Consider the following 20,811-nt stretch of genomic DNA (forward strand, 5'->3'; position numbering starts at 1 on the left):
CTGCCTGGAGGCCCAGTGAGCTGGCTCTGGGTCCAGCCTTGTCCCCCACCCCTGCCTTGCTGTGTGCAGGGGAGACTCTTTGCTGGACTTTGTTATTATCCTGCTTAAAGCGCTGGGAGCGCTTTATTTACACCCCTAAGCGCCTGGAAGCGCTTTTCTTTCTCCTGCGCGCCTGGAAGCGCTCTGTGTTTCACCTCTAGCGCTGGTAGCGCTTTATTTGGGGCCAGCAGCGCGGCGCTGCAATTATTGGCAAGGGAACCCCGACGTAGGGATTCCCTGCTATTGTGCCGTGTGGGCGGGTGCCTACCCCGCTGTATTGGACAGTGAATATCCCTAGCGGGTGCCCACCCCGCCAGGGACTTTGTGCAGAATAACGGCAGCCTACCCCGTGTTGAAAATCCCGGCCGCCGGCCCGGGAACCCCGCAGGAGCTGTGTCCGTGGGCCCGCCTACGTCCAAAACCTGCCGCGCTGGGATTGGCCCCAGCGTTGCAGGTTGCCAAGCAACCGGAGGCTCGTCGATCTGGAAGGCGGAAGTCTCCCGCGATCCGAGAACTCCACAAGAACCGGAGAGCGAGGCAGCGCGACGTGGCCCGGCCGAAGTGCGGCCGGAAGCGGAGACAACGCGGGAGTCCCAGGTGAGTGGGATTCCGCGTGGTCGGTGACTCTGCCCCTGGTCTCCACAGCGGCGCTGCAAGTGCGGGCCGCTCCAAACGGGGGCATTACTCAAGAGTCCCCTGAGGGGGACTCCAACCTTTTGGGGGCATTCTTGTGTCCAGAGCCCCGTGGCTCCAACGTGTACAGGGCATCTGTGTGCTCAGAGCGCCCGGAGCGCTCCAACGAACGGGGGCATTTCTCTTTGAGCCCATCGAGGCTCCACCTTACGGGGGCATTCCTTTCCAGTTACGAGCGGCCCCGGAAGGCAGCGGGCCGCTCCAACGTAGGAGCCCATTGTTATTTAGAGCCTGCGAGGCACTAGGGGGCATTTCATTTGTTTCAGAGCCCTGGGAGGCTCCAACGTTGGCCCCAGCATTTCTCCAGTTGCCCAGCACTTAGTGGGCAACTGCTACGTTTAGGTTGTAGCCTCTGTGTTTTGGCTGGCGCAGCTTGCGCAGCCTTGCCCTAACATTTGGACACAGGGCGCCCTTGCCCCTTCACGGCCAGTTGGCCTGGGACTGCCACAGGTAGTGGCTTATGTGAGTTCTTGCGCAATTGTGTTTCCCTGCACCTCTGAATGTGTTTTTGCGTCATGTGCTTTGCTTTACACCTCTGAATGTTATGCATCATGTGTTTATGTGCTTAGACCCCTACAGGTATTGTGATACTTAGGTGGTTGTTTTCTCCCTAGTACAGGTGGTGCCAGTGAGGTCCTGATTCCCTGCGCAATATTTTCCTAAGGTGGTTAGGGTTGCGTAGGTGGTACTTACCTGATACCAGTAGTGACTGGTTGTGTGCTAGGTGTAATTTTGTGCAACAGTAATTTTATTTCCTATGTTCTAAGAGTGCTAATTCCGGACAGTGGTCCAGGTGGCCCTGTCCCCTGTATATATAATCCCTTGTAAATTCTGCCCGTGCCTGTTGGCACATTGTAGAGTGTGTGTTTTTATCTAATGTGTTGTGTATAATACAAAGGTTATTTTTATAGAATACCTTGTGTGGAGTTTCCTTTGTGGTGGGCCTTGGGTGTTGTTGCTGGGTGCGCGCGCAAACGCTTTACACATCGCCTCAGGGATAAGCCTGTCTGCTCGTGCCAAGCTACCAAGGGGGTGAGCAGGGGTTATCTTTGGCGTGTAACTTCCTTGCCCTGACTAGAGTGGTGGTTTCTGCCTGGCTTTGGCGCAAGCCTCAGCCAACCAGAAATCCCATTTCTAACAGTTATGCACTAAATTTCTCTGGAATAACAAACATACACGTATTGCTTTCTCTAAACTGATTCGTCCTAAAAATGAGGGGGGGGGGTAAGATTCCCCGATTTTAATTTATACCATAATGCCTTTCTGATTCGTCAATTTTATGCTCTGTCTAAAGATTATCAGGATTTACCTAAACCTTCATGGGTTAATGTTGAATGCTCACTGTTAAATGACTTTTCAATACGAGATGTTGTTCACATGACTAATTGTACTTTTATTTCCAAATACCCCATTTTGAAACCTTCTCAATTTTTGTTACATACACTTTTCTTTGACAATTTGGATAATTATCAATCTTTTCTAGCGTACTCACTTTGGTTTAATAAATATATTAAGTTTCGTCACAAATCATTTTACTACAAACAATGGAAAGAAAAGGGTCTTTTTTATGTACACCAAATGATTGTCAATAATGTCATTCTTTCTTTCCATCAGTTGCAAGAGTCTTTTCAATTACCTGATTCCTGTATTCAGCAGTATGATACTTTAGCTCCAATACTACAGGGGTGTGTACAGAAATTCCTCTCTCTACCAACTCCTACTTCCTTTATTCCTGATACTTCACTATATCAAGATTCTACTGATACTATTCCTAGTGCCTCTTTTATCTATAAATCTTTATCTACCCCTGTTGGCACACGGAATAAATCTAAGGTTGAACTCGAGTGGGAACAGGACACTGTCTCTATCGCAATGGGATAAGTTTTGGCAGAAACTATTCAAGACTTCCAAAGCTGCTAATCTCACACAGTCCCTATACTTTATTTATAATAGAGTTGTCATTACTCCCCTTATGTTACATAAGTTCAACCGCTCTGTCACGTCATCTTGTTGGTCTTGTCTTAATGCTGAAGGTTCTTTATTACATTTATTGTTCTATTGTCCTAAGGTTTATGCTTTCTGGGATGCTATATGGTCAAAATGTACACTGATTTTTTCTTACAAAATACAATTTAATATTGATAATGTATTTTTAGGCACTATGTCGCCTGATTTTGCTCAAGTTTCTTCCACATCACCTTTATTTGATGTATTTCTTGCTGTGGCTTTTAAAGTTATACTAACCTGCTGGAAAGACAGTTCTAAATTATCCTTTTTACACTGGTGGAACTATATATGTGATGAACATAGAATTGCCTCTATTGCTCAATCTTCCATCCACCTACAAATTAAATCTGACTTATTATGGCTACCCTTTACGACTTTTCTGTCAACATTATAATCTCTTTCTACCCTTATTATTTAGTTCTCCTTCTCTTCCTTTCTCTCTTTTCTCTTCCTTAGTCTTTTCTTTTCTTCTTCTTCTCGCTTCCTCTCATTTTTTCTTTTCTCTTTCCTCTAATAAAAATTAACTTCCTCTTTATGTATTATATTCATTCTAACATTTACACAGGCTCTTTGTATACCACTGTAGTATAATAGTTTTATCTATTTTTCCTTAGGTATGCTCTCTTTTTATAATTGTCACCATTTTAGGCACATTAATATAAATGTTTACATATTCTGTAACCTTTTCTATATAATTCACCTATTGTGCAGTTACTATTTATATACACTTGTATGCTTACATTTTGATCGTTATTGACTAAGTTTATATTTGTAATCCTGTGTTTTTCTTATCTCCAATAAAAAATATTCAACTAAAAAAAAGAATAACATTGTTCTGGGTCCCTGTGACCTCCTCATTCTATTTGCACTGTCATTGACCTTGAAAAATGAATTTCTTGCCGAGCATTATCTCCCTTGGCTGTTAGGATGTAAACCTCTGTTTTTTCACCTCATTCATTTTGAGAAACCATCTTAATCTATTCCAACACTCTTGGTGTTCCCATACATAATCTGACTTTACTGCACCCAGGAACTAAACTTATTTGCTTGGTATATGCTGTGCATCGTGAATATTTAAATACAAATATATGCAATTTTTGAACAGCTTCTATGTTCCCCTCTGAACGCTGTCTGCTGGGCCTTGGGGTCAGTGAGGCACGCTTTGCATGTCTTACTGAATGATAGAGAAGGCCTAAAATCTCAAAAACAAACGGTTTTAGCCTGATATGGTATCACTTCAATAGTGCCATCAGTGCCACAGGTGTTCTTGTCAGCCTTTCTGCCATGGGAGTAAAATCCCACACATGGGTAGTGTAAAGTCACATTGTATCCAGCATTGGACATTTCCCCTTCATGATACTCTTGCACGCTTTGCACATGGATTGATCAAAAAGGCAAATGTGCTAACTAGTGTTTGCAAGGAGTCACCATGGTTCGGGGGTAAAGGGCATGCTTTACTGGCCCAGTGTTCCAAAATGCTAGTGATCTAAGTCCAGAACATCTTAAAAATCACCATATGTCAAATAGAGGTAGTGAAATTCACAGATGCTCATTTCTTTGTCCCTCCACCTATCCCCATGAATTAAAGCGCTGGACAGAGGGGTGACCACCAACAAAACTGAAAAAAGGCCCAGAAAGAATAAGGCAACAACTGCTCCCTAAAATGATGTCAGTTTAATGCTGATTAAACATGATTGTTTTCATCATGGGCTAACCACATCTAAAATGGTTAGACAGTACATGTTTGGAAACCACCACATATCCTCTTCCAGATACTATTCTGAGGCTCTCTGTTGTGAATTGGCTTCCAATTGTTGGGTAAAGGGACTGCCTGATCAGTCTATCTGTCCCTCAGGGTGACATGGGTTACCCAACTTCCACTGTGTAGGAGAGGGATAGTTGTGCATACTGGGGATATGTTGAAATATTAGTGTCTGTGAGCTTCTCTACTTCTCTCTGCTTCGCCAGCCACTTCCTACTACCCAAACACTTGCCCAGTTCTGCTGTCGCCTATAATGAAAACCTTTTATCTTGGAAAGCTTGGTACTCCCCCAGGTAAAATGACTTGTTTTATGACTCCACAACTCAAGGTACAATGCTTCACCTGCTGGGATAGGGAGTAGTTGGCTTGTTTCAATGTGGACAAGATGACAGAACCGTCATATGTGCTCCAGATAGATTCAATATTTTTTACCCATGCCAGCACACTATGATCGGCCCCAACAGCAATGTGATCCCCTGGCACCAAATTTAATTCCATCCATCTCCTGGGCACAGAAGGGTAGCGGGCTCCTTCCCACATGGGCATGCTGCCATAGCTGCCTCCTGAAATTCAGGGAGAGGAGGTTTGCATAGTGCCCATAAAGCTCCTCAAGATCACAGTAGCAGTCAGCTAATAGGATCTCCTCCATATGTATGCAGTTGCAGGGCCGAGGCACTACCCAGGCACACAGCACTTATGCAAAAAGTGCTCCTTCTCCATCCCATGCAGAATAATAACAATTACATAAAAGAAAGTTATTGTCTTGCTATGCAAAGACTTGGGGCCAGATGCATCAAAAAGATGTTTTGCCATTCCCTAATTGCGAATCTTTGCGATTCACAATTAGGGAATCGCAAAACGGCATGCATGAAAGTGTGCAGTACACTTTCTGCGATTCCTAAGGAATTGCAAATGACCTACCTCATGAATATTAATGAGGTAGGTCGCAATTTGAGACCCCCTAGGAATTGCAAAAATCACATGGATGGTGGCCTGCTGAGATCAGCAGAGCACCATGTCTGTGTGATTGCTTTTAAATAAAGCAATCATTTTTTTGTAAAGCAGCCCATTTTCCTTAAAGGAAAACGAGATGCTTTTCAAAAAGAAAAATGAAAAGATTTCTTTTCATTTTTTAAGAGTAGGCAGTGGTCCGTGGGACCACTGCCTGCTCTTAAAAATGCTTCTACAAACATTCACGAAAGGGAAGGGGTTCCTTGAGGACCCCTTCCCATTTGCGAATGTCTTACCACCTATTTCAAGTAGGTGGTAATATGCGAATATTTTGCGACTGCATTCACGGTCACAAAACAATCATGCGTACTGTTAGGAGTCGCTATTTGGAAGGAACGTCCTAAACACGACCCGTTCAAATAGCGATTCGCAAACCCATTTTGCTATTTGGTAACAGGTTACCTAATCGCAAAATTGGGTTTGATGCATCGCAAAAGCATTTTTTGCAATCACAAACAGGCCGATTCTGCGAGGAGAAAAATGCTTTAGGCATCTGGCCCCAAATTCCATACATACTGAATCATAATTCTGATCTGCAAACAAAGGCAGTTTCAAGCAACCAGTTAAATGAAACCGTTAAGTATGCAAAACAGGGATAACGAGCACCAATAATAGAAAATATTAGTAACCCTAATATCATGTTTTTTTATTACTCATTCATTTTAGTGGCCATTGATTATCACCGGCATCTCGTGACATTATCGATTTGCATTACACTAGCCTCTAAAACACAGGTGAGTGTAGTCTGAGTTTCAAAGGCTGTGGTTTACAGGAAGGTCAACACCCAAATGAATTAGCCAACACAATCTCCATTCCATGAAGCACTCACTAACAAAACAAAGGTCAGGGCATAAGCAAACCATGTGAATACAGAAGAGCCACAATAGAGCTGTGCTGCATCTTCTACCCTGTCCACATTGTAGTGAAACTATCATCTATAGAAGATGTGTACAGGTATGAATACACACATTGACCAGGGTGACCAGGCATCCTGGATTTGCCTGGACGGTCCTGGATTTCCACCAGCTGTCCTGGCAGATTTTAGGAAATTTAGCTCCTGTCTCGGGTTTTAGAGAGGGTCGCCTTAAAGCGGCGGGAGGTGCTTTATGTTTTACAAAGCAGGGATACTTAGCAGTGGTTTCAGGAAAGTAATTTAATTAACAGGCAAGCTTCTGGGTTTAAAAATTGCATTTTATGTATTCTCTAACTGCCTTTACAGTGTTAGAATGATGAGATCCTGTTACTCTTTTCTGGAGATAGACTTAGAATGCTGTGCATAGTTCACCGCTATCTACCTAGGAAAGTCCCATCAGAACAGAAATGGTGACCACATGCATTCAAATCGGTAAAAGCCAGGTAAACTAACTGTCCTCCTCTGTTGAATGAGCCAAAGATGTACTCGGAACAAACTCTTCTTAAATCTTCTCTCATAAGATAATGTTTCTAGAAACCTTTCATACTATGATTCAAGAAAAGTGGCATCTGTACCTCATATCTAGAAGAACCTACTGTCTCTCGGATATTGCTTGTATTTAGAGATCATACAGAATAGTTTGTTCAGTTTTTTTCATGGCCAACACAAATACCACAAATAGAAAAGTGACTTAAGCAGAAAATGCATTTCAAAAGGGTATAATTCCACCTCCTCCTTACCTGACTTGGGGTATGTTATATTGAAGACATCATCATCCAATACCTGGAACTCATTTTCTACGGAGCTGAGATGTGTTGCTGTGCTTGCCAAGGGGTGAAACAAGATGCCTTTGTAGGAAATATATTCATCAGACATGATGTAGCTACAGAAATTAAGCAAACCAGAGTAAAATTATTATGGTTTTAATGGATAATTATTGTAGCACTTTGGCAGCATATATTCTTTTTTGCAAATACAGGGTATGTTTTTGCACAAAGCACAGAATAATAATTAAAAAATAATACCAAAATCATACGAAAACAATTGATTTTGATGCAGTGGTAAAAAGAAGAGGCAACAGTTAATTTCTCCAAATGTTAGACTATTCTTGGTAATTAGTACATATTTTGTTTCATACAAAGTCAAAAGATGAGGTAGCCAAGGACAGTTTATTCTCAGCATCAAACTCCTGGCTTTAATTCATTAGTCTGCAAAGAGAGTATCTCAAATGAAGTACACGGCTGCTCAAGTGTCCATGCACTGTAATAGAGATGCACTGTTATAATGGCTGCTAGGAACAGTGAGCAGCTTTTTCATTTGTTCAGTTGTTCATCATTTACGAAGTGCACACCATGCATTTGAGAGGACCCATGCTCCTCAACTGCAACATAAACCAGTGCTCGCAGGGAGGTGACGTCACCTAATGCGACACCGTGATGGCAGCTAATCATGGCTTGCCCAGGTCAGATTTCTTGAAACAAGATAAAGGTTTAAAAAGGCCACCAGCATAATCCTTGACTGAAGGGGTTATTTAAATGACAGACACCCACCAGAATTTGGCAAACATCCGAATTGCCTTATTTAAATTGTATACATGGATATAAACACTAAAAAGGGCAGAGAAGACATCTATAACCAGTTTATCTTCACACTGTAGGTCAAAGTTCCTATTGAGGTCACAGTGGCCATCTATTCTCCATGGTCCACGCAAATAACCATTAAGCCAGATTTCCTGCCAATAGGAAAGTTCCAAGTAGACCAAACAGTATGCTCATGACCTCTGTCCTATTACACAATTCAATTGACTCACAGACGTCACATGATTTACTACTATTGTCCAACATCAATTACTTGACACACAAGTTTTTCACCGGCCCACATACATGTTTAAGGCCTCGTATTCATATCGCGCATTATGGTCTTGTGGTGTACTATGTACAAGTATCTTGGAGAAAGGAAGGCTGAAGAGGTTTTTTTTTTTTGGTAATTCAATATTTATCGAGCTTTTGAGAAAACCAAATTTCAACCAGCAAGTCTGCATCATGCAATATAGGGATCCTACAATGTATTATGTGAACATATATGCACCCATGTGTGTGCTGCTATTTTATTTTTATTTGAAGTGTTTAGTCATACGTGAAAAATGGTGCAAAAGGATTAGAGCTCCTTCTCTCAATTTGTGGGAAGGGCAATGATTCAAAAAATTGTAAAATACCCCTCACACACTGAAACCTGATTCAGTGTCATGCTTCATCATTGGGGTCTTCCCGCCCCTCTACGGGACGTGGTGTACTACAACTTACGTAGGCGCAGGAGCACTTTATTCAGTGATTGGTGAGTATGTGTAGTGCGTGGGATCGTGAAAAGAAAATGTGAGATGGTTAAAAATTCTCTGGCTAGTGGAACGAAAATACTTTATTGTCTTCCCTGGCTGAGAATAGTAAAAGTGGGGAAGTGTAGATGGTGTACTATAATCAGTCACCTCCTACAAGGTCGACATGTTTCAGAAGCCATCCCCTTGGCTTTCTTCCTCAGGACCAAAAAAATGATTTTGACATTGTTCTGCATTCTGTCCATCAACTTTTGTTTTTGCATTTGTCACCCCGAGTGGGTAGGGTATGCCCAGACGTGGGTCCCGTGCTATCCATGCCACTGGAATCAAGCCAACCTGGCTGAAGAGGGGTGAAACCCCGAAACCGGTCCTAGGATGCTTGTTTCCAGTCCAGGGAGGACCTGGCTTGGCAGTTCGGGCTGGACTGTACCCATCATGAGGCACATGGTCAAGACTGATTTGCATATGGCTGGGTTCAAACTGGAACGGCATGGTGAGCAAAAAAACAATGGATTTAGGCCCAGATCTCTGTACTGGTGTGAATGTATGACATTGTTCTGAATTGTGTCCATCAACTGTTTTTGCATTTGTCACCCTGAATGGGAAGGGTATGCCCAGACATGGGTCCCGTGCTCTCCATGCCACTGGAATCAAGCTATCCTGGCAGAAGAGGGGTGAAACCCTGAAACCGGTCCTAGGATGCTCGTTTCCAGTCCAGGGAGGACCTGGCTTGGCAGTTCAGGCTGGACTGTACCTATGAGGCACATGGTCAAGACTGATTTGCATATGGCTAGATTCAAACTGGAATGGCATGGTGAGCAAAAAAGCGATGGATTTAGGCCCAGATCTCTGTACTCGGGTGACATTGTTCTGCATTCTGTCCATCAACTGTTGTTTTTCCACAAGTATTGTGATGCAGGAATATAGTTGACAAGAATATTGATTCTCTAAGGTAAGTAAAATTGATGTAAAAAATATCTATGTTGTTAATATCATTTACTAAAATATCAATGTTAATATCGATGTTAAAAATATCTCTGTTAGCATCATTTACTGACCATGTCATGAATGATGTAATATGTGACATCATCAGCAGTGCATTGCGGGGGCGCGAGTTATATTTAGCTGAACTAAATATAATATCGGAATTTCTATGGTTTTGTACGAGTGAAATGTCCAACTAACTATAACGTTCCTGAAACCTATGGTTTTTTCAGTGAATTTCTATGGTTTTTTAAATGCTAATTTCTAACTATAACGTGCCTGAAACCAATGTTTTTTTAGTGAATTTCTATGGTTTTTTAAATGCTAATTTCTGACTATAACGTGCCTGAAACCTATGGTTTTGTCACTGAATTTCAAAGGTTTTTTAAATGAAAATTTGTAAGTCTAATGTACCTCAACCCTATGTTTTTTTTTATTTTCTCTACATATACATATACACATATATATATATATATTATCTACTGGCGGTCGCCAGTAGATAGTTATAGTTAGGACCACGTTTCCATAGGAAATCCGCAACATTCTATTTTGAATAACTTTGGCGCCGGTTGACGAATCCTCGCGAATTTTTCAAAATAGGTGGGGCGCTACGCTCCGCTCCTACCCTGAAAGTCTCGGGGGGATTCGTCAAGCGGGGGCTGAGATAAAAGGGGGGTCCCAAAACGCGTTTTTCCCATGCATTTTTCCATAGGACCTTTAGAACGAGCTACAGCCCGAACGGCTGAACAGAATTACTTGAAATTTGGCAGAGAGGTAGTCCTCAGGTCAAGGAAGTGCCTTTTGTAGGTTTGGTGTAAATCTGTTCAGTAGATCCTGAGAAAATAGCATTTAAAAGCATATATATATGTGGGCGGAGCCTAACCACACATCTCATCCTGAGATCTGATTGGCTGTCAGCACTTCATCCAAGAAGTGTTGGCAGCCATCTTGGGACCAATATACATGATAGCACCTCATTAAAAAGCATTGCAGTTAATAGAAGGTTTTAAGACTTTAGTTACATTATAAATCATTTGTTGATGGTACCATACTCATTTTAGGAATTGTGGTATGTTCTAAGGTGATTTCACCATGTGAAAAAGCCTTCTGCTGGGATATCATGATTGAGAGAAAAATATTTTCTCATGCTTTTACCACAGAGGTTTGGAAGGTGATCTATAGGCTAAACTGAGAGCTTATTTTCTGTAAATTCACATTATCTTTCTCAGTCATGTGAGAATGAAGTCTGACATTCTCAGTAAAACATGTACATCCAACAAGGGCAGAGACTGTCAGTTGATTCCTTTGTGTTCTACTGCAGCTTCCCAGAGTGTTCCAAAGAACTACTAGAGCGCTAACAGTCCTACTTATGATAAACGTATGGCACACCTGAAGCCATCTTGCTTGGATTAAAGTGGTAACTCTTAAAACATTTAATTTAAAAAGGAACAAAATGAGGGGGTTCATTTTTCAATAAAAAGTATGATTAGTGCTGCAGAAAGAAAAATTAGGGCACATTTTGAGTGACTTCTCAAATCCTCTTCTATTTCATTAAAAAATTCTGACATGCAGACTGAAACATGCACTTTCAATACCAGCAGCAGTTTTCCCTGGTGAGCAGTAGCTTTACTACAGTGATCTAATGAGCAAAAAGAGTGCTAACATTCTGAATTTATGGCAAATGTGTGACACATCTGAATGCCTTCTTGATGGAATCAAAGTAAAAAACTGAAAGTATTTCCTACTGAGGAGACTGCAGTAAATGAGGAAATTAGGAAACTTCATAACAAATAAGTCTCCCAAGATGGCCACCAGAGACAAAAGAGCCCAAATGTAGCCCAAATATCACCCAGATGTAGCCCAAGTATAGCCCAATGACAGAATGTCCCAGAATGTTCTTAAAAACAACTAGAGCGCTTACTGTCTTCATTATGACAAAAGTATGGCACACCTGAAGCCATCTTGATTGGAATAAACTGGTAACACTTAAAACATTTAATTTAAAAAGGAACACAATGAGGAGGTTCATTTTGCCATAGAAATTATGATTAATGCTGAAGAAAGAAAATGAGGGCACATTTTGAGTGACTTCTCAAATCCTCTTCTATTTCATTAAAAAAATTCTGACATGCAGACTGAAACATGCACTTTTAATACCAGGAGCAGACTTCCATGGTGCAGTAGTTTTACTACAATGATCTAATGAGCAACTAGAGTGCTAACATTCAGAATTTATGGCAAATGTGTGACATATCTGAATACCTTCATGATGGAATCAAAGTAAAAAACTGAAAGCATTTCCTACTGAGGAGACTGCAGTACATGAGGAAATTAGGAAACTTCATAACAAATAAATCTCCCAAGATGGCCACCGGAGACAAAAGAGCCCAAATGTAGCCCAAAATCACCCAGATGTAGCCCAAATATAGCCCAATAACAGAAGTGTGCAAAACACTTATTATTTTGTGTTTTTGCAGTGTTATATAGTGCAGACTTGTCAGGTATTGGAGTGCTTTACATGAGCATTGGTTACATCACACAAGAACACATTCATTTTGGTTGTAGACATGGGGAGACTAAGTGATTTGACCAGAATCACAGCATGTCGAGCTGAAGCAGAAACTTCAACCTGGTTCCCCAGTTGCAAAGTCTGCAGTTCTGGAAGTAACACCACATCATCTCCCCTAAGTGCAACATTTAATCAAGTGGTCAACTGGATAAAAAAACATAAAGATAACAAATAATTTAAAAGTGCTTTGTCGCTATTTGAAAACTCAGAAAATATGTCCTTATTTTAGCCTTTTAGAGCACTAACCATAATTTTGATGCCAATAAGACCCTCTCATATATGTAATTTCTAAAGGAAATGCTCTAGGTATTACAGTTTTGATTACATCAAGATGATGTCAGGCGTTCCACACTTTTGTAATAAATATAGAATGTTAGCAATCTAGTTGTTCATTAGGATACTGTTGAGAGGCAGAGGCCAGGGGCACGGACTCTGAAAATTGAAGGCAGGTAAGAGGGTGCAAAGGCAACAATTTAACCACACTGAGCAGGCAGGAAGGGCCGTGGAAGCACAACAGACTATGGAGGGCAGTGGAAAGGGGGGCAGGGGCAACAAACCAACAATACAGGACTTGCAAGAGAGGCTGTTGGAGGCAAGATCTATTACGGGTCAAGGAAGCTAGGGGCGGTCCCCAGATCCCCGGGAGCCACCACAGAACTGAGCAGGAGAGTGAGTCAGGGACAAAAGGGGCACCTTAATTTGAGCCGGGGTGCCTAGGAACGCTTGCTCCAAAAATGAAGAAAACAGACATATGAGACATGGAATTGGAGGCAGAATACAATGGCAGTTTAATGAGAAGATGCAACTTCAAAGAAACCGCAGAATAGAGACATAAAGTACAAAATACAGAATCCAGATAATCATACAGCTGTCATGATATTCTCTGTATCTCAATTAATGTACTGACAGAGAGAGAGAGAAAACACATCTATAAATGCATCATGAGAAACAAGTTACACCAAGGAAAATGTTACCTAGGAACACTCACGTTTACTCTTAGAGCAAGCATTCCTGCAATTACAATACAAAATCTTTTAAATGCAAAAGTAAAGAGAACAATGGTTAAACATAACATGACATTTCATATAGGTAAAATAGAATAAGATACTTCAAGCAAAGCAGAGCAAGACATTTTAAGCAAAGGAAGACAAGAGCTCCCAGCTCTTGGGGAAAACCTGCACTGCCGGTTAACCTACATACAGACGGCGAGGTAGTCCGTCGATATCTGTGGGTGCTCCCTTTTTATATCATTTTGTGGGCTCCTTTGCACGCTACATCTACCTACGTATGCTACCCAAAAGCTTTGTCTGCAGATTTTACCAGACATTTCGTCATTTACCCACTTAATGCTGACAATGGACTGGGTGAAAAGGTCAGTCTCTCAGGCCAATCGCTTATCGTAAGTTCCATAGAGCAAGCAGAAAATAATGGGTATTGTACGGGAATTCAATATATTCATGTATAAAATCTCCTCAGTTCTCCTAACTTGACGCTCTGCGGTTGCCACTTCCTTAAAAGCGGGAAACCTGCCCAGGAAGCAAGTACCAGTCCAGGATGCAGCCTACTGTATGTCGACAGCTTCAGGGGGATGTTGAACTTTGATACCGAGCACGGAGCACTCGGGTAGGGTGGGGGCTACTGGTTTGGAGCAGAAGGCCTCGCAGACCTGCCTTCAGACTGCTATACACTAAAATTGCAGAGCTATGGTCAATTTAACAAAGAGGCCTACATATTGAACAGAAGGGCCTACACAGGGGTTTTATACTGGCTGAGTGGTAAGGATGTCTCAGGATAATTATATAGCAACACAGGACCCGCTGGTCAATTTAATACGGCCTACAAATGCAGCTGGCAGGGCAAGGACAAGGGTCTCATACTTCAGGTGTGCACAGAACGGGCCAGGGGCCCCCTGTGATACAAAATCTACCCTCCTTCAAGCCTGTGGCAATGTAATAGACCATTGTGGGCAGAAGGAAGAGGCAATGTTAGTACAACCATACATGCCAACAGACCCGATTCAGCCAGGAAACGTCCAATGTTTTTAAGCTCAAATGGGCTTTATTTGATCTGTCTCCTGTCTACAATATCCTCTTTTTCAATGTAACTCAAAGGGGAAAATCAATACCCCAGTTTTTTTTCAAAATCTCCCTCTTACCAAGTTCAAAATGTTCGCAAGTATGGTACATTGGATCATGGAAGGAAATGGGATAGGGACATGGACTTGGATAACAGAGGACAGGAGGGACATGGAGAGGTGCACCAAACTGACCCTGCAGGGCAGGCATCAGGGTTTGCAGCAGCACAATACACCACACGGGAGTGCAGCACAACAATCCATAGAAAGCAAGAGGGAGGGGACAAGACCATGCACATGGACAACAGAGAACAGAGGGGCAAGAGGCAATGGTAGCTAGCTGACCATAATGGACAGACAGGAGAGAAAGCTGCAGCATAACAGACCATAAAGGGCAGGAGGGACGGATCAGGGGCGTTACAATGGAACAGACAAGCCAAGAGGGAGGGAGTAGGGCTGGGGGCAAGGGGGCAGGGCAGGAGCAGCAAGATAGCCATGGAGGTCAGGCAGGATGGGCACTAGAAGCAAGACACACCATGAAGAGCAACAGTGAGACTGTGATGGCATACACACAGACCATGGAGGGAAGGTGGGAGGGGGTCAGGGGCAGCTAACTGACCACACAGGGAAGGTGGGAGGGGCCTTGGCAGCACAGAAGACCATGCATGGCAAGTGGGAGGGTTAGTGGCAGCACAATGGCTATGATGGGCAAGAAGGAGGGTGGAGGGGCATGCACAAAGGACGATGGAGGATAGAAGGGAGGGTCAGGACCTGTGCACAGACAAGAAAGTTCAGGGGAAGGGACCTCACAACAGACCACACGGGGCAGGCAGGAGGAGCAGCTGCAGCACAACAGACCAGGGAGGGCAGAAGGGTGTGGCAGTACAATGGACCATGTAGGACAGGAGGAAGAGGATAGGGGCATGGCATGTGGACAGGCAGGGTGGAGGTGACAGGGACAGGTTACAGTCATCTGACAATGCTAGGCAGGTGGGAGGGGAGTGGCAGCTCAACAGAACACTCAGAGTAGATAGGAGTGGCAGGTCCATGGGACATGGTGGGCAAAAAGGATGGAGCAGGGGCATGCACAAAGACATCGGAGGGCAGGGGGAAGGAGAATAGGGGCAGCAAGCTAAGCACAGAGTTTAAGCAGGAGGTCAATGATGGGGCATAGAATTGGGCAATGGAGGGCAGGAGGAGTGGACTGGTGCATCATACTGAGGGCAGTGGCAGCACATCAGACCATGCATGGCAGGAGGGAGGAGGCTAGTCCATGGATTCACACGGGGATGGGGCAGCAAGCTAACTGTTCAGAGAAGGCGGGTATTAGGAACTTTATTGTTTTTAAAACATTGTGTCTGTGCGAACTACTTAAAATATGAACAAGTATGCAGCATAATCTCACTTTTATTCAGGAAGAAGAGGACGTTTGTGACTGTGACTCCGGGCTCACTTGGCAGAAACACCCCCTGACCCTCCACCCCCTATCGCAAAATGTAATGCCCGTGAAAAGGGTAGGTGAACACAGTGTTATATAGAACATAGTCCTGAGAGCACGATTGAAAATGAAAACTAGATATAGTGTATGGTATAAACTATGCACCAAAAAGTGTGATATAAGATGAACCGGGCGTGAAATATAATATGCAATACATTGTGCGCAATGACAGATTCATTAGAGAGCGCGAGATAGCACAGGCACTAGCGCGTGCTATGCGATATGCGCCTTGGAGTGTAATATGCACAGGGCAGTGTTGTGTAACCTAACTAGTCTCTAAAGTTGTAATATAAAATATGTGCTGGGGAGTGTAAGGTTGCATATGCACTGTGACAAAGATATGGATCCCAGATTGTAATATGTATGGCATAGCACTGTGCGTTATAACATAGGCATCGAGAAAGGCACGTTAGATGGGGCAATATAACCCGTGCGAAGACAAGTGTGGCATGACATATTCACGGGGTGGTGTTACAGTGCACATGGGCTAGAGAGTGTCATAGCATATGCACTAGCTAGTGGAATACAACACAGAGGTGTGTGGCACACGGCAGGCAATGGTGGGTAAAACACAGCATTGGGCTCTGTCAGGAGCGCGCTGTGACTCTCAAGTGATGTTCGTCCCCTTTCCAGAGAGTAAAATAAAAAGTATTACACATCCGGCAGTGGATGTGTGTTTTATTAACCGTGAGGGGGGTTTCTTGCATAGTTTTGGTCGAATTTTTGTCGAATCCCCTTTGAATGGCTTGGTGTGCATGTGTATTAAATGTGCCCGTCAATAGCTACCCAAGTTTGTATAAATAAACGACAAGGGTGTCTACGGGATTAGGCACGGTAGGGCATCAGACATGTCAGAGCTTCACTAGTGGTGTAAATACATTCCACGTGGATTCATTGCATGCATAGTCGCCTTTTAATGAATATCACGCAAATCGTCATGGTGATAGGTACGTACGGTTTGTCCAGCATGTCCTAGGTGTGTCTATAAATATATATTTTTTTAAAATAATAAAAAACAGTGGCCGGCCCTGGGGATTGGGGTCAAAAAAATATAATTAGGAGACTGGCCCTGGGGGATGGGGTCATCAGGGCCAATAAATTAGAATAAGAAGGGGAACCAAACAGTCCCCCTTCTTAAAAAACTAAAATAAATAAAAGACTGGCATCGTGCAGGAGGCCATGCCCCCTCCGTGCAGCACTCTGCAAACGCGCCCCCAACAGGTATCTCCAGTATGCGCCAGGGAGCTGCGCTGCAGCCAGGTGTTCTGAGGCCAAGCCCCTTTTTACACCTCTCTGCAACGCAGCTCTGTGGCGCTTACTGGAGGTACCTAGTGGTCTAGTTTGACCCTAGGGACCCTTAGGATTCAAGGGGACTTAATCTCTCAACTTAGAACAGCCACAGGGCGCGTTTACACAGTGGTGAAGGGAGGGGACGGGGCCTGAGGTGACGTGTGCAAACACGCACTATGGCACGTTTTAAATTGGGGATATAATTTCCCTTCAATACTGAGGGCCCCTGGGGGCTAACTAGCCCACCAAGTGCTTCCAGTAAGCGCCACTGAGCTGCATTGCAGAGAGGTGGTCCAGGCCGTGCCACTTTTTACACCTCTCTGCAACGCAGCTCTGTGGCACTTACTGGAGGTACCTAGTGGGCTAGTTGGACCCCAGGGACCCTCAGGATTCAAATGAACTTAATCTCCCAACTAAAAATGGACACAGGGCGTGTTTACACAGTGGTGAAGGGAGGGGACGGGGCCTGAGTTAACGTGTGCAAAAACGCCCTGTGGCCTGTTTTAAGAGGTAGTTTTAATCCCCATGCCCTCTTATATACTAGGGGCTTACAGAGGAGGTCATGCTAATCACAGGGGGACCCCAACGCATAATGTTCCCTAGTGTATGTAGGTGTTTTCACTGTATTCTAAGTGTCTTTTAACATAGCACTGGCTCTAGGACTGGTTAGTCAGGCTCAGTTACCACCAGTATCCGTCTGAAAAAGTTGAGGGTACAGGATGATTTTGCAACAAGGCTTCTTTCTGCTCTTCTTTTTGTTCTTTCTGCACGTTATCCTTCTTCCTGCACTTATCTTCGTATTTGAGGACTTCTGTTGCTTCTTTCTGCACTTCTTTTGTTTCTTTCTGTGCATTTTTTCTTCTTTCTTCACATGTCCTATCTCTGTAGGCATAGTTAGAAATTAGCATTTAAAAAACCTTTGAAATTCACAGAAAAAACCATAGGTTTCAGGCACGTTATAGTTAGGAATTAGCATTTAAAAAACCTCAGAAATTCACTGAAAAAACCATAGGTTTCAGGGGTGTTATAGTTAGCTGGACTTTTCACTTGTACAAAACCATTGAAATTCCCCCGTTATAGTTAGTTCAGCTAACTATAACTCGGGCGCCCGCAATGCACTGCTGATGACGTCACATATTACATCACTCATGACATGGTCAGTGACATCACTCATGACATCACTGATGACATCTCAAATGACATCACTGATGACATCACTGATGACATCATCCTTGTGATAGAGTGGCAGACCTCCTCTCACCCTAATATAACCTTTGATACACACATTCAAAAATAGAGACTAACATTTTCAAAACAATGGACATACCAATACCAGTTACAACAACCTCTTCAGTAATTCTAAGATCCACATACACATACACTCATTCACCAACAGTCCTATACAGTCACTCATACATGTACTCACTCATCATATGTACTCATACACCTATACATCCTGTTACACAATGCCACTCATCCATAGAGTTACTCACACACATAGTCACTCATGCTAATAAAGAATCAAACATACATTTAATTGCATATACAGTTATACACACACCACCACACTTACTTCTAGGGAAACTTACACATACTTAGTCTTTTAAACAATCACTTATAGAAACACATACTTATTCATACAGGAACTCTTTCAATCTCTCACTCTCACATATACTCACATATATACACCAATAGTCACATATACTAGTTTAAAACATATGTAGTTACTCATAAAGACACTACCGAGACAGTCATTCACTCACTAACACACCCATACACACACTCATCCACCCATACAGTCCTGCACACATGCTGTGTTCAACACATACAAACAGTGAGTCACTCATTCATGCACCTATGCACTACGTAATACCCCCCACCGAACCATGCAGACACTCAGACTGATACTCAAAAAAACAACTAATAACCTATATAGACACCCATGTAGCTACTCACCAACCCATGCAGCCACTTATACACAAAGTGAGAGACTGATACAGATATTTACATATTTAAACATTACTCACTAAGCCATGTATTCACTATGATACACTTAATCAGTCATTTACACAATCAATTTTTCAAAAACAAATCATCCATTTAGACACTTATATACCCATATATTCTTCCATCGACCTTGAGATATACATATATAAAACATATTTAATTTTCAGAAAAACACACATTCACTGGATGATGTCATCAGTGATGTCATCAGTGATGTCATTTGAGATGTCATCAGTGATGTCATGAGTGATGTCACTGACCATGTCATGAGTGATGTAATATGTGACGTCATCAGCAGTGCATTGCGGGCGCCCGAGTTATAGTTAGCTGAACTAACTATAACGGGGGAATTTCAATGGTTTTGTACAAGTGAAAAGTCCAGCTAACTATAACACCCCTGAAACCTATGGTTTTTTCAGTGAATATATATATATATATATATATATATATATATATATTATCTACTGGCGGTCGCCAGTAGATAGTTATAGTTAGGACCACGTTTCCATAGGAAATCCGCAACATTCTATTTTGAATAACTTTGGCGCCGGTTGACGAATCCTCGCGAATTTTTCAAAATAGGTGGGGCGCTACGCTCCGCTCCTACCCTGAAAGTCTCGGGGGGATTCGTCAAGCGGGGGCTGAGATAAAAGGGGGGTCCCAAAACGCGTTTTTCCCATGCATTTTTCCATAGGACCTTTAGAACGAGCTACAGCCCGAACGGCTGAACAGAATTACTTGAAATTTGGCAGAGAGGTAGTCCTCAGGTCAAGGAAGTGCCTTTTGTAGGTTTGGTGTAAATCTGTTCAGTAGATCCTGAGAAAATAGCATTTAAAAGCATATATATATGTGGGCGGAGCCTAACCACACATCTCATCCTGAGATCTGATTGGCTGTCAGCACTTCATCCAAGAAGTGTTGGCAGCCATCTTGGGACCAATATACATGATAGCACCTCATTAAAAAGCATTGCAGTTAATAGAAGGTTTTAAGACTTTAGTTACATTATAAATCATTTGTTGATGGTACCATACTCATTTTAGGAATTGTGGTATGTTCTAAGGTGATTTCACCATGTGAAAAAGCCTTCTGCTGGGATATCATGATTGAGAGAAAAATATTTTCTCATGCTTTTACCACAGAGGTTTGGAAGGTGATCTATAGGCTAAACTGAGAGCTTATTTTCTGTAAATTCACATTATCTTTCTCAGTCATGTGAGAATGAAGTCTGACATTCTCAGTAAAACATGTACATCCAACAAGGGCAGAGACTGTCAGTTGATTCCTTTGTGTTCTACTGCAGCTTCCCAGAGTGTTCCAAAGAACTACTAGAGCGCTAACAGTCCTACTTATGATAAACGTATGGCACACCTGAAGCCATCTTGCTTGGATTAAAGTGGTAACTCTTAAAACATTTAATTTAAAAAGGAACAAAATGAGGGGGTTCATTTTTCAATAAAAAGTATGATTAGTGCTGCAGAAAGAAAAATTAGGGCACATTTTGAGTGACTTCTCAAATCCTCTTCTATTTCATTAAAAAATTCTGACATGCAGACTGAAACATGCACTTTCAATACCAGCAGCAGTTTTCCCTGGTGAGCAGTAGCTTTACTACAGTGATCTAATGAGCAA

General features: G+C 42.7%; 1 protein-coding gene across 3 annotated transcripts in view; it reads right to left on the reverse strand.

The window, feature by feature from the left end:
- LOC146809663 (sulfotransferase 2A1-like) overlaps positions 1-20,811 on the reverse strand; it is a 552,792-nt gene that overhangs the window by 307,493 nt on the left and 224,488 nt on the right. For all 3 annotated transcript variants that reach the window (XM_085616514.1, XM_085616513.1, XM_085616515.1), the window contains one exon: positions 7,166-7,308. In XM_085616514.1, the coding sequence (XP_085472640.1) occupies positions 7,166-7,301 (136 nt within the window). In that variant the 5' untranslated portion in view covers positions 7,302-7,308. The remainder of the gene's footprint in view (positions 1-7,165; positions 7,309-20,811) is intronic.

The sequence above is a fragment of the Triturus cristatus genome, chromosome 7, assembly GCF_964204655.1.
Source record: "Triturus cristatus chromosome 7, aTriCri1.1, whole genome shotgun sequence".
In the NCBI taxonomy this organism is placed as follows: Eukaryota; Metazoa; Chordata; class Amphibia; order Caudata; family Salamandridae; genus Triturus; species Triturus cristatus.